The sequence below is a fragment of the Corvus hawaiiensis genome, chromosome 8, assembly GCF_020740725.1.
Source record: "Corvus hawaiiensis isolate bCorHaw1 chromosome 8, bCorHaw1.pri.cur, whole genome shotgun sequence".
In the NCBI taxonomy this organism is placed as follows: Eukaryota; Metazoa; Chordata; class Aves; order Passeriformes; family Corvidae; genus Corvus; species Corvus hawaiiensis.
This window is the reverse complement of record NC_063220.1, coordinates 32,820,982-32,834,903: the sequence shown is the minus strand read 5'-3', so window position 1 is coordinate 32,834,903 and position 13,922 is coordinate 32,820,982. Positions and strand designations below refer to the sequence as shown.

At 38.3% G+C, this 13,922-nt stretch overlaps 1 protein-coding gene across 2 annotated transcripts in view; it reads left to right on the top strand.

Moving 5' to 3' along the window:
- The window catches only part of CTNNA3 (catenin alpha 3), a 437,555-nt gene that overhangs the window by 21,304 nt on the left and 402,329 nt on the right, over window positions 1–13,922 (top strand). For both annotated transcript variants that reach the window (XM_048310542.1, XM_048310541.1), the window contains exon 5: window positions 9,620–9,739. In XM_048310542.1, coding sequence (XP_048166499.1) covers window positions 9,620–9,739 — 120 coding nt within the window. The remainder of the gene's footprint in view (window positions 1–9,619; window positions 9,740–13,922) is intronic.

The window sequence follows — 13,922 nt, the reverse complement described above, 5'->3', positions numbered from 1 at the left end:
TCCTTTTTTTCCCATAATACCTTCAGTAATTGACAAGAGACTGATAAACCCACAAAATTTCTGTTGACTTCCTAATATTTCAGGGCAGAGGTAATAATCAGTGCTACCTCTAATAATGCCTCATCCCCCAAGAGAGCACAGTGACTTAGAGGACTGTGTTGAAGCAAATTCAATTTGGTGAGGATGAGAGAATGAAAATTTGGCTCCAAATAAGAGTAGGAAAATTATTTTATAATAAAACGATGTGTGGGTTTCAATATTGGTTTGAAAGATCCACCACTGACAACTGTTTGAGATGCACCACAGGCTAACTGAACACTGACTTGCAGAAGCTTCAGTGTTGTACTATATGTTTAAATTTATCAGCTGTAGGAGGGGTGGCCTATGTCTTGTACTGTTTGTGGAAAATTTTCTTAAATGATGATATTTTTTATGGTAGACTATTACATTTTTAATACTTAGTTTCATATTCCTAGATGCTCTCTTCTGAGATGTATTGAGTATGTTTTACATGAGAGAACTAAAATTAGGTGATTTTCCTTGCTTGAGTTTCAGTATTTCTGAACAGCTGTCTAATTCACTTCATGTTTTCCATCTGAAAATTAAAACAAACAGTAACAGAAAATGGTGAAAGAATGCAAAGTATCATACAGGAAAAATTCTAGCACTGCAAAGAGTGCCATTACATTGTCATCTTCTTCCATACTTCCTCTTAATAGGAGTGAGAACTGAATTTGTAAATGAAACCTTAGAATAAATTAGTGTGGTATAACACTCTCTGTAATGCCTGTGCAAAAAGGCTCACCCTAGCTCTTAGAGGAGAGTGTTGCATATTTGTTTAGTCTCTGCCCTGGCTGTTGAACTTGCCAACAGTGGTATTAGCTGTAATAGTGTCTTTTTATGTTGACATCTAATTAGGAAATCGACTTAGTGTAATTTCAGCATACGCTATTGAACATCCCTTGGTTTCTAACAACTTTTGGTCACAGCTAACTGAGCCAGATTTAAATGCAATTAAATATTTTGATGAATTTCAACTTGGCTCTATTCTAAGTCTTAAACTATTATACTTCAAAACTCCCTGAGGAATTCAATTTCCCTTCAACATGGACTTGCTCCCACAAAAAGCCATTGTATTCACACAGTGTCAAAGCAGACCTTGTCTTTGCTGTATCAGCTCTAATATTCTTGGGTTTTGCATGTTCATATGCCTTGAAAATCAGCTCTTTAAAAGTCATTAGGTATTTTTCTTTGCACTTGTTCTAAAACCTTAATAATTCTACCGCATTGTCCTCTTCCTCACACATGGATGTTAACAGCTGTTATCATTTAAGAGATGAGAAATTTCATTGCTCTTTATTTCTATGTCTCTCAGGTCTATCTTTCATAGGGTAGAATGAAGACATTAGAAAGGACTAAGCCAAAATTAATTTGAAAAATTAAAAAAAAAAAAAGGTAGAATAAAAGACATAAAAATTCTAATCAAGGACCTTTTCTTTATTTGCATGTATAAAATGAAAGAAGTTGGTTCAGCATCATCAAAGATCTCTGTACAGTATTACTGAGATCGTGCTCAATATGGAAATATTTAATAGGGAATTACCTGTTTAAGTATCTAATAATTTTCAAACCTATTTATCAAAGACTGCTGAAAGTTTTTAGTCTTGGTCACTCACTAAAATCAGTGATCCAGCACTGACATTTAAAACTGTATCTTTTTCTACTGACAGAATATACTCTGGATCATTAAATTTTAATTTCCTCAGTAACCTGGGAATAAAAACAGAAAGAAAACAAAGACAATAGGACTGGCTGTCATAGAAAGCCTCATCTACTGTTACTGTCACATCTGCCTGTTGAAATATATCTAGGAAGAGAGGATGAACCTCAGCTACCTTCTTCCAGTTTATGTAGTCTCTAAGAATATTGTTTTCTGAACATTTTGCTTAGACGTAGGACTGTTTTTGAATTCTGTGTAATAATGTCTTCATATTAAACAGTGTGTGATGCTGAAAATACTGAATATTTTTGTCACAAAAATACTGAAATGTGCCTTTTTAAGAAATAACATGTTAGTGAGTTTGAAAGGATTTGATAATCCTGGCAGGAATTTCAAACCAAATGTTCAAAACCCAACTTTTTTGAACAGGAAATTAGCTTTTTAGAAGTTGCTAATAAAGCGGAGAGAATTTTGGTTGTGTAATGAATTCTATTGGATCTTCACGAAGCAAAGTGTGAATAAATGTCTGTGTAAATAATGCATACTAGATGCCAGTACAAACTGTCAGTGACTGATCACATTCTGGCACAGAATACTTCTGGCCACTTGTGGGATTCACAGTTCTATGAGTGTGAGAGTGCAGTGCAAACAGGAAGATCCTTTTAGAGTTCACTGAGAAAAATAAAGTACATCACACCAAAAAGAAAAGCTTTCCTTCTTCAAGCAACTCTTTTTTTTTATTTTAACAGAGAAGAGTTTAAATAAATAGCTATCTCTGTCTGAATTTCCATGCTTCAAGTGTTTGAAATCACTGAAAAAACAACTGAGTTGTGAAAAATGTAGTCAGACAAAGGGCTGTCTTGTGTTTTGCACTCTGATTCAGAGCTGTGTTAGCAGCTCATCCATTATGGTTAGTAATGCTCGATATTATTTAATTAAGTGAATTAACAGACTAATGGAATTGCTTGAATTTATTGATCAGAAGAGAAGAGCAGGAAAGTAACAAGTTTGGAGAGTTTCATTCAAAGAGCATTGGCAGTTTGTCTTTCTCTAATCGGTTTCAGATCATGCTGAGCCAACATGTTTTATCTGCCTTTTCCCCCTTCTTGTCATGCTTGTAGATGAACTGTGTAAGTCTTCATATTTTTCATGAATGCCTCAGACAGCATGATCTTTATAGAATGCTCACTTAGAGTTATTTAAAACTCTTGCCAGGGAAAAAAAAGAGAATGGCTAGAGATAAGAAGCAACTGGTGAACTTGGGCCCTGTGAGTGTAGTGCTGTCTCTTCCTTTCCTGCGGAGTATTCATCAGCATTAAAAATGTTTTGAGCAGGGATGTGGTATGGTTACATGGACTGAAAGAGGAAAGTCATCTCAGGATGCCCTGTGCTTCACGTTTAGGGACTTGGTTCAACTCCCAGAACTGTGCTTAAGTGATCCAGGTCCCTACAGATCCTACCCTCCAGCAGATCACTTGGGCATGTGGACTTGGTTGAGTCTTAGATGGTGTAGCAGGTCACTAAACATTTCCCTTTGGATTGGGGGGGATTCCTTCTGCTCCCCATCCCTGTGCTCCACTTCAGGGAGTTGGGTACCAGGAAAACAACTGGTCCTGCTTCTAAAGGCTGAGACACAGAAGGTGTTAAGTACCTCAGACTTTTCCTCATTCTTTGTCACTGTGTTTCCCCCTGCATCCAGTAAAGGATGGAGATTGTCCTTAGCCCTCCATTTGCTCCTAAGGTGCTTATAGAAATCTTGTCTTCTACAGCAGCAGCCAGATTAAATTCTAACTTCTTACAACCTTCCCTTTGTTGGGCACGGGTCACTCCCCTGGCAAGGGAACTCCTGGAGCATAAGGAGTATTAAGGAGATTGCAGGAGTCTTTGAGAGAACATTTGGCTTCTCATTTGGTTCATACTCCTATTTATTTTCTCATCAATCAAACAGAGATTCTTGCTACCACTCAGAGGTTGGTCTGTGGTATGTGGGATGCAGTTGTTTGGAATCAGGGCTACAGTGTTTAACATCCCACTCTGCAAATTCCATGGCACTCTGTGATGTGCATTAAATAACAGAGGAAAAGCAGCTTCCAAAGAATTGCCTTTAGGAGTTGGCTTTTTCAAAGTGAGCATCCTTTTGAGTGCAACAAAATTATGAGATTATAAAATCTGGATCTGCTTCTGTGCTTGGTATAGGGACCTCTTGACTGCTCCTTTGTTACTTGTAAAAAGAAATAATTGTCAATCTGTGGGATGATAAATTCCAAATGGACTGAGTTAAGTTCTAAACATAAAGTATGGGGAGATCAGTAACGTAAAGGTGGCATGTAGCAGAGGTTAATGCAGAATGCTTGAAGTCATCAGAAATACAACTGAGTGTGGGAAATCCATATTGTGTCTGCTGATGAAGTTGGAAAATTATTTTGGGAAAGTTGGAAGGTGAGATATTAGAAAAGCAGAGGCGTATGTGAAATAATTATTTAGACTGTGCAGATGCCTGCATGCTCCAGTCAGTGACCAGGGCTCCATTGCAGCCAACTCTCTTTGAACCTATCAGGGAAAGAACCTTGCTAAAGGCTTGCTTTCAGAGTGTTCGTTACTGTCTTTGGCTTCTACAGCAGCATGCCCTTACCACCGAAGTGCAGTGCTTATAAGAGAATAATATGGAAGTGATGTTCTGAAATTTCCTTTTCTAGAGTGCTAATATGGGAAGGCAAATTCTAGGTTGGGAAAATAATCTTGGGAAATTGTTGGGGTCCCCCCCCACCATGTAGCCCTGGGAGAGGGGCCCTGGGGGGAGGCACGGAGTTTCCCAGCCCCTGCTCAGCCTCATTCCCCATTGGTTGTTTTGTGTTCCCCTGCGCGGGCAAGGACCCTCGGGTCCCGGGATTGAGCAGTTCCTGGGCAGATCCCGGCCATGCAGCTGGAGAAGTAAACATCTCTGAAACATCTACCAAGAATCTGTCCATAGATATTTTTTTTCTGCGGGCCTCGTTGTCTGATATGCGTGTTGCAGTATCACCGCTGTAACAGGAAATCATCTCCTGGCACATAATTTATTGGTAGTATAGTAACAAAGTTGGTGTAATGTAGAATGGCTTGTCTGATCAACAACTCAAGCATGCAGAGATCATTCTGATCTAGAAAAATTTATTTTATAACTCATTTGTGCTTTGAGAGTCAGAAAGGAGGAAATGCATGCAAAACAAACAGTTTCTGCTTTATCATCAGTGTATGTCTTCAGACCTTCTTAAAATGACAGTAAAAGCATCTGATATTTTCTGAATGGAAAAAGCTGTGAGCTGCTCTCCATAAACCTCTCCAAAAGAGGCACATTGCCCATTCCATTACAGCAAAATATAAGACGAGCAGCTTTTTTCTCATAAGTATGTGTGTTCAGTAATTGGAATTTAAGAGAGATCGTGAATGGTTTTTTCCCAACCATATCTCTGGGTAATTTAAAGTAGTACATTTAGTATAACTTAGTCTTTAAAGAACCAGTACCTTATTAAAACAGGAAGGTGTTTTTCAATGGACAGCTTCCTTATGTCAGAATAGAAGTAAAATTTGCTTCTTGTCTTTAATTCAACAGAGAAATATTTTACCAATGGAAAAAAATAGTTCATTGCTACTGTGCTGCCCTGTGCAGTGGAAGATGATTCTATTGATACTCTGAAATGCAAATACCCTTTAACGCATGGAGCTCTAGACAAATAAAAAAGAGCCATTTCTCCTAATCCCTGAATAGCAGAGTGGCTTTTTGCAGCACTGGCCCTAAATCTGAACCAACTGTGTAGAAGGAAACAAAGTAAAGGAAGTGCAGCAGGCCCGTTGATTACATCATCCTTACAATTTAGCTAGACTCCCAGGCAAGTGACATTAAAGATGTGGGGTTTGTCCAGTAGCATCATGCACAAACTGGAGAAGCAGGATCTGCTGCCCCCCATCCCTCTTCCTGTTTGTATGGAGATTGTAAGGTGGTTACCAGGAATATGACTTTGTACTCTGTATTTAATGATGTCCCTTCCCACATTTCTGAATTGTAAGCAATAAAGCACTTTGCACTGCATGTTTATAATCTCATAATTTTGTGTCCTGGCCTCCTGTTTAGCTGGTAAGCCATTAATTTTCATGGCTCATGTTGAAGATGAAACACGGTAAATTTTAGCTTAAGTAGTATCAAAATTTTAGTACCATTAGTGAGTTTAATATTATTTCCTTTTGATATATTCAGCTACTCTGTCTCAGCCTGTTTTCTTTGATCTCATTGCCTCATTTTCATTACATATGACAGCAGAGCAAAGTTCCAAGGCTCCTGAAAGTAAGTAGGATAATGGAGAAAAAGCTCAAAAATGCTACATTAGGAGCTCATAAAGACAGCAGAGGCTTGTCAGCTGTTAATCTGCTTTACTGCAGGAGAAACTTCAGTCAGAGCTCACCTCTCATCTTTGACGTTGCAATGTATAAGATGTGAGACCATAGGAAATTCAGTCCTGATGCTTACAGTCATACTTACTAATTCGATAAACCATGGTCATTATCTGAGAGGAGGACTTTACCTTCCCAGTCAGGAGCATCATACTTCTAAAGAGGCTGTGTTAATAACACTCTTCTGGCCTGTCCACATTTATGACCTTCATCACTTTCCAAGTTTTGATGGTGTTTGTTGCTTAGTGATACCTAAAGTGGGACTGTGAGAGTTGCTTCACTTAGTTGAAACATGCAGTGTGTGTTGGTTTCCAGTCGGATGAGCACGGAGTCTTCATTCACTCACATCTTGATGGTGCATGCTCAGGGCATTGGGGCTGCTGTGTTACCCACCCTGTGTTTTAGGGACAGGGTGCTGGGCTCTCTGGTGGGTTTTTTTGGTGAAAGGAATGCTGTGATATTAATGAATATAAAGTCACGTTCTTCTGCTTAAGTTACAAAGCTGTCTACGCAATATCTATGCTAGGAAGTTATCTATGGGAACTTGACAAACACAAGCAGCTCAGATAAAATCATAGAGATACGATTTTATCACAGAGGGAAAATCAGACCAGGTAGCTACCTCATAGTGCCACAGAGAGCAAAAGTAGTAAAGGAATGCTACTTCTCAGCTTCCAGAAACTGTTCAGAGCACTTCGAAAACATGAACAGGCAGAAAAGAGCTTTTGTGAATCTCGTATGATTATTTATATTTGGTTATTGGTGAGAGAAAAAAGAAGGTCAGGAATTCTAATACTTCTTTTCACCTCTAGACAAGGACATAAGAGAGAGGGTTTTTTACTACTCACCCCAAAATGCTGGTTCACACTGATAGAAGTATGTTGCAGAAAGATCCAGATGTAGTTTTAAGTTTAACACGTGTTGATAACCTTTGTGTGTCCAAGGCACATTTTTCCCATTTCCTGTTGATGGCAGTGGAAAGAGTGTATCTATGTTTCCTTAAAATTGCTTGGTTGGTTTTTTATTTACTTTTGAGTTAGATTTTTAAAAAGGGTTTCTCCCTTGCATCTAAAGACAGATGTGGATGTTCTGGCAATTACCCATCTATTTTATTGAAGCATGTTGCCCTTTCAGTTACACATTTGGTTTCTATTTGCTCATGCTCTCATGCTGCTTCTTATATCTCTTTCCAGAGAGACAAATGCATTATTGATGTTTAGGTTGCTTCAGGACATAAGGAAGTGAGTGATCTTGCTAGCAGAGCTCCTGCCAATGAAGAATTAAAGCTGTGGGATTAAGTACATCCTTAAAAGGATGATGATGATTCTACAACTGTATTGTAGTCTAACGTGTTGGTGATTATCTAAAAAAAATAGAAGACACCTCAAGAAAAGACTGTACCTTATGTTCATTTAGTGAGTTTGGGAATCATTAGAGGCCTTATCCCTGTATTATTCAATCCCACAACAGGGTGCAACAGTTTTAGGCTAAGTTCTGGAGAAATATGTCATGGTTTGAAGCAGAAGGTGTATGATGAGCTTGATAGAGACATTATGAGTAGTTTCTTACACTCTTGAAAAAAAGCAAGCACTATGGCATGCTTTTGGTCATCTTAAACTGAACTCAGGTCTCGTTTGCCAATGTTGTACTCAAGTTGCTTCCAGCTAAGGGGTTAGCTAGGAGTAGGAATTGATGAAAGCAAACATTGCAAATGCAAGGCTTTGAGATCAACTCTGGAGCAGAGATAAAATCTGAAAACACCAAATCATACAAAAAATGGAAGACTATGAAGTCAAACCGAAAAGAATACAGAGTATTGCTGTTCTGTCTTAGCATATGTGTCCTGTCAGCCGTGTTGGTACAGAATTCAGGAACGTATACTTTGGGTGAGAAAGTTTTATTTTATTTTTTGGTAGCAAATGTTTCAAATGCAACTAGAAAGTCTCCAGTTAACCTCTAGTGGTGCTGAATGAGGTAGAGGAAGATAAATTACAGATAGATATAAACACTGCCTTAACTTGCCTTTTGGTTATGAGAGCAGTGAGACTGAAATAAAGGCTGCAGAGTGGCAAACAAGAAGTACTAACTTGCCTGAAGGTTCTAGGCAAGTTGTTGTAAATTGTCAGTGGAAATCCACTGCAGCTGCTTATTATCCCCAACAAGAAATACCTGGGGGCTGTTCAGCATCAGGTACAGCTTGGGCTTGAGCTCAGTCAAATGCTCAGGAATGAGGGGCTCTGGAGCACTCCACATTCATGGTCAGCATTGGCTGTCAGTTATGTTGTCAGCTTCTTGAAGAGAGACAGAAGAGGAGTGGAGGTTTGGCTTTGGGTTTTTTTTTTTTTCCTTCTATGCTTGTGGTTCATTTTTCCAATTCAGTGGTTGTAGTTTAAGCAGAGGTATAGGGAAATGTATGCTATAGTTACTACTGAAGTGCTTGGTTTTCCAGAACTGACTGGAAAGCAGTCCTTTGCCTCATTCCCTGGACATAGGTACCATATGTGAGCTTAAAGTAGGTACTTCATCTACAGGGCCTGTAACTGTAGTAGGCTAAGTCAATATTTCAGAAGGATTTACAAGCATGTAGTTCTTCCTGATTATATCAGTGTAAATACATGTTTATAGACTTGCTTCTGATGGTAATCACAGTGATAAAGTATTACTGAACTCTACCTACAGCTTTGCAGCTGTCACGTGCTCAGGAGATGAAGAAGAATATTTACAGCTGGGAAAACAGAGGAAGTCAGAGGAGAAAGCTTGTGATCTCCTGAAAGTTGCAAGGAAGCTGGACCTCCCATTCTCCTCTCACACCTTTCTTACTCCTCTTTCACTCCTCTTAACCTTTTTGTTACAGTTCCTACAGCTGGGCTGGCATTGTGCATCTCTGAGAAATACCAGTCCTACTTTTAATAATAGTGTATGCATGAAAGAAGTTTTAAATTTAAAAGTAAGGTCTATAGTGAGGTATAATTGGAGTTGTCACAGTTTTCGTGCAGAATGTGAGCACATTGCCTAAGGTGATTATCCAGTCTTAAATTACTCTTAAGTCAATTAACTTGATAAGATGCACCCTGTGATTTCCAAGTTCTGCTGTTACGTTTGAAAGAATGAGTTCATGGCCTGTATAAAGTTGCATACACTTTTCTTAGTTGAAAAGAGAGTATTTAAATCTATGTGTATATATTACTTCCTGGAACTTGGCATAGAAAAAGAACTCAGCTTTAGAGATTGATTGCTTGTGTTTTGTCTGACCTATGAAGTTAGAGGACTTCATTTAATTGAGGAAGGCATATGTACAATGCTTTGAATTCCATGATTGGTTTCAAAACAAAGCTGTAGGAATATGTGGAAGGTTAGAGTGACACAGCTCAATAGCCTTAGCATTTAGTAGAAAAGAATAGTAATACAGATTGAAACACAGCAACTGTATGAATGATAATTTTTTGTTGGTTTTGTTTTTTTGACTCACAGTTTCAAAGAACATTTGAATCTTTAAGAAATGTATCCAGTAAATCTGATCTACAGAAAACCTACCAAAAGTTTCGAAAAGATCTGGAAAATCTTGATTATTTGGCGTACAAACGTCAGCAGGTAAGACCATGGAAGCTTGTAAGAAGACAGTGTGCTGGGCATAGACATGGTGGGTGGTAAAACTGCTGTGTTTGATGGAGTTATTGTTCTGTTAGTTGGGTTTTCTGCTCTGTACAGTGTCAGGTAAGGCAGCAGGAGAGGGGCCAAGTCTATTTAATGCATATGATGCTGGACTGCCTGGGTTTTGATTTCTCAGCAGAGAGGAGCACAGGCAAAACAAGTAAGTGAGACGTACCAAACTATTAAATGTTGCATTAACACATAATTTTCTAAATGGAAGTGTATAGAAGTACTATCTGCATTCCTTTACTTGAAAAATGAACCAAATTCCCATAAGTTAATGGAATCCAATACTTATGTGCATGAAAACCACTAATTTTTTCTTCTTTAGAAATGAATTTATGAGGTTAGTTTGCATAAAACTTTGAAGTGTACATAGTCTTTGACTTGTGTTTGCAAGATCAAGGTTAAATTGAATTGTTAACATGTGTTTAATGTTGGATATTCTGTCACTTATACATAACTTATGTGAAAATGTCATCTCTCATTATGGGTATTCACTGATTTTTTTTCTCTTGATAAAATAAGACTTTGCTTCTTCCAGAGCATGAGGGTAAGTAAAATGCTGTAACATTTTGATGTGGGGGTCCTTGTGATTTGTGTTTTCCTGAATTCTGTCACTTGGTGTCAGTGTTGTCAAACAATTCATGTGCTTGGGGCAGATCACTTGCAGCTGTTTATATCAGTTAATTGATTAGATTACTTGTGTTTTAGGTAATTTGCATTGCTTACCTGAGCAGTAGTTATGTGGTTATGGTGAGGAGTATTTTACCTGCTTGTTGATACTAAGATTTTCATTTCAATAGAACTTGCTGGAGAATCTGCAGTGAGGGATTTGAAAAGTGCATGCATATGTATGCAGTGTAGAAGATGCTTTGAATTTTGCCCTGCTTTAAAAAGAAAGTGATCTTTCTGTGAAAAGATTGAGAATTGGTTTAATTACCAAAATTACGCAAAAATCACTGACCTGGTTTGGGACTGAAGCTGTTGTGAGTTTGTGACATGTTTGTGGAGTGTGCACATTTAACTGATAAAAATCGACACTTACTTGTCTTAGGTTAAGTCCCGCTGGCAAAATGCTGAGTGACTGCATCTGTTTGGAGACAAACGTTTGTGTATAATATGAATGTGAATGCATTCATGCTAAAATAGGTGGTTTATGTGCTGAAAGCAAGGCATGTTGCTTTTGAAAGAAAGACATTTATTTGCTTCTGTCCTTTTTCTTCAGACATGAGCCATGAAGTGCAATACAGCAATGTACTTCTTCGGTGGTAAAGTTTACAGGACAGATGGGAAATCAAAACTGTGCTTTTTAAAGGATGTTCAAAATGTCCCACGATTGATTAATAAATATAGACCAAACTTCAGTGAGTGGTAGGAGTATACAAGAGGCAGATTTGTTTGGGGTGATGGTTGGGCTGCATCCATTAGAGAAATTCCTTTGGGTTGAGAATATCAGTTTATAGCCAGGCTGCCATTTTGAAGCCTGCCAGGAGCTACCTGTGTCTGAGAAATGTAGATTTTCTTTCTTGTCCAGGAGATAGTCTGGCAATTCCTTTGATTTAAAACAAGCTTTTAATTTCCTTGATACTGTCTCATCTCTGAAATTTGACTAAAAAGAATAGCTACATGCCACAATGAGTACTAAAACTTGTTCTCTTGCTCTGTGACTTCATGCAATGTTTCCATTAAAAGCTAAATAAACATTACATTGGTTTGTATCAACCTAAGTATTAACACCTTTTCAATATGAATATTTTCAGGGGAAATGAGAGGAAAAAATGTTAAAGGACTTGGGGATAAGATGGGCCTCAGTGATAGATCCCAGCTCTGCTGTTGGGATACTGTAGTAGGTGCATGCTTCCTTTTCTTTTACGTGTGTCTTTGTCCATATTGAAGGGAAGTTGTCCGTATATAGTTCAGCTGGAATGGCACTGGTTTAAGGCCATTTATTGTAATTATCTTACAGTAAGGTCATTTAAGGAGTGTTGGGCAATAGCTACAATAAAAATGGACTTATAATGAAGTTCAGTGGTATTTAGCACCTGTCAAACTGAAAAATTGCCAGTGTTGCCGCTGTTCTTAGTGCTAACAGTGCCTTTAGGATGCCTGCAGCAGTGCTGACTGTAATCCTAAAACATTCAGTTTTTGACTAGAAGCCTCCATGAATGTGGTCATCTTACAGTTGACACCAGCACGTTAGTATGTGCACACACACAAAAGCAGTATCCTGTTGTAAAGTATTCTAATTTCAGGTTTGCTTGTTTGATGTTGATCGTATGCCCTTAAGGAAATTGTGTGTTAAAGGACTGAATCTATGGGAAATCATTTTGGTTATTTCATTAAAAAAAATTTTCTTAGGATTTCTTTCTGATGATTGTGGTATTTAGAAATGTTGTAAAAAGTTGTGTTGGGAAGTAAAGGAGTTAAGGACTGTATCAAAGATATTTATGGGGCACACAGTAATTTATTTAGCTCATGGGAGATAGTGCTTCCAGTAGATGGAGCAGAGCCATTCCCTGTTGTTTTGTGCAGTCCCCCGTTATCAGTGCTGCAGATGGCTTCATGTTCATACAGGCCAAATTTGCATTTTGAAAGTTTTAATTTTGAGTGATGACTTGCTTCTTCAGTCAAATGGTATTTCTTTTTGTTAAAATGGATTAAATGCACTTTTTTCTTTGCCTTTGATTGTTCACGTTGGGAGGAGAGAATCAGAAGAGTGAAAGTGAGAAAACTTATGGGATTATGAAGTTATTTTAACAGATAAAGCAAAAGCCAAGCACACAAGGAAAGCAGAACAAGGAATCATTCCCCACTTCCCATGGCTGGGCAGATGTTCATCCATCCCCAGGAGAGCAGGGCCCCTCACTTGTGACAGTGACATGGGAAGACAAACAGCATCTGTCTGAATGTCCCTCCCTTCTTCCCTGAGCTTTGTGTGCTGAGCATGGCCCCACATGCTCTGGGATATCCCTTGGCACGACCCTCGCTGGTGGGGTGAGGGCCAGAAGAGGCCTCGGCTCTGTGTAAGCTTTGCTCAGCAGTAACCAAAACATCCCTGTGTTACCAACACCGATTCCAGCGCAACTCCAAAGCACAGCCCATACTGGTGTGTAGAAAATTAACTGTACTCCAGCCAAAGCCAGCACAGTATGAGATTTGTTCACCAAAGTGCTCCACTCCAGCAACTGGAGTCAAGTTTTCAAAAGACATTATCACTTATCTACTGGCAGGTTTATTTTGTGGCAAACCCTTTAAAAGTGTGCAGAAAATTGGAGGGAGTTCAGGGTGAATTATTTATTGTCAAGAAAACAAGCATGATGATAGGAAAGCTACGTGACTGAGCTCCTTAAGTTATCTGGAAAAGGTTATGGCTTAGAAATGTCAGAAACAGAGGTACTTAACTAAATCTTTATTCTAGTACACAGAAATATGACAATATCCAATGGATGGGAGTCAGACGAGTTCAAACCAGAAAATGAATGTTTTTGACAGTTAAGTACTGAGATGGCTTAGTTAAGAGGTGCAATACATTCATCACTGCTTGTAGTCTTTCTGTCCATTATTCATGCCTTTTGAAAAAAGGGGAGAGAACTGAAATGCAAATCAAAGGGCAGGAATTATGGATATTTTTATGGCTTGTACTATTGAATGAATTTGAATGAGATTTCACTTTTTTCCCTCCAGACTTAAAAATGACCGTACATTTGGCTGTGTTTGAGGGTAAAGGCAGAATTACTTCCTTTGAATTGCCATCCTGGATTAATAAATGGGTGAATTTGTTCACTTTTGTATTTACCACTCTACCACTGTCTAATCTTTCAGATTCTCAGGTTGAATGTGTTGAGATCTTGTTTAGGAATTTTCGAAGAAGCCTAGTACTTTACTCCAAAGTCATTTTAAGAACATATAGGCATTTGATTCCTGTTAGTTTTCTGAAAATGCCTTCTTTTGTTTTCTCCTTTAATATGTAGTCACACAGTATTAATTATAAAATGAGACTACAGGTTATATTTCCAGTATTCTAGCTGCTTATCTCCCCTTGACATAGGAACAACATCTATCATGTTGTTGTGTAATTAAAATAGTTGATTTATGCATTCATTTTTTTTTAAAAAGCCAA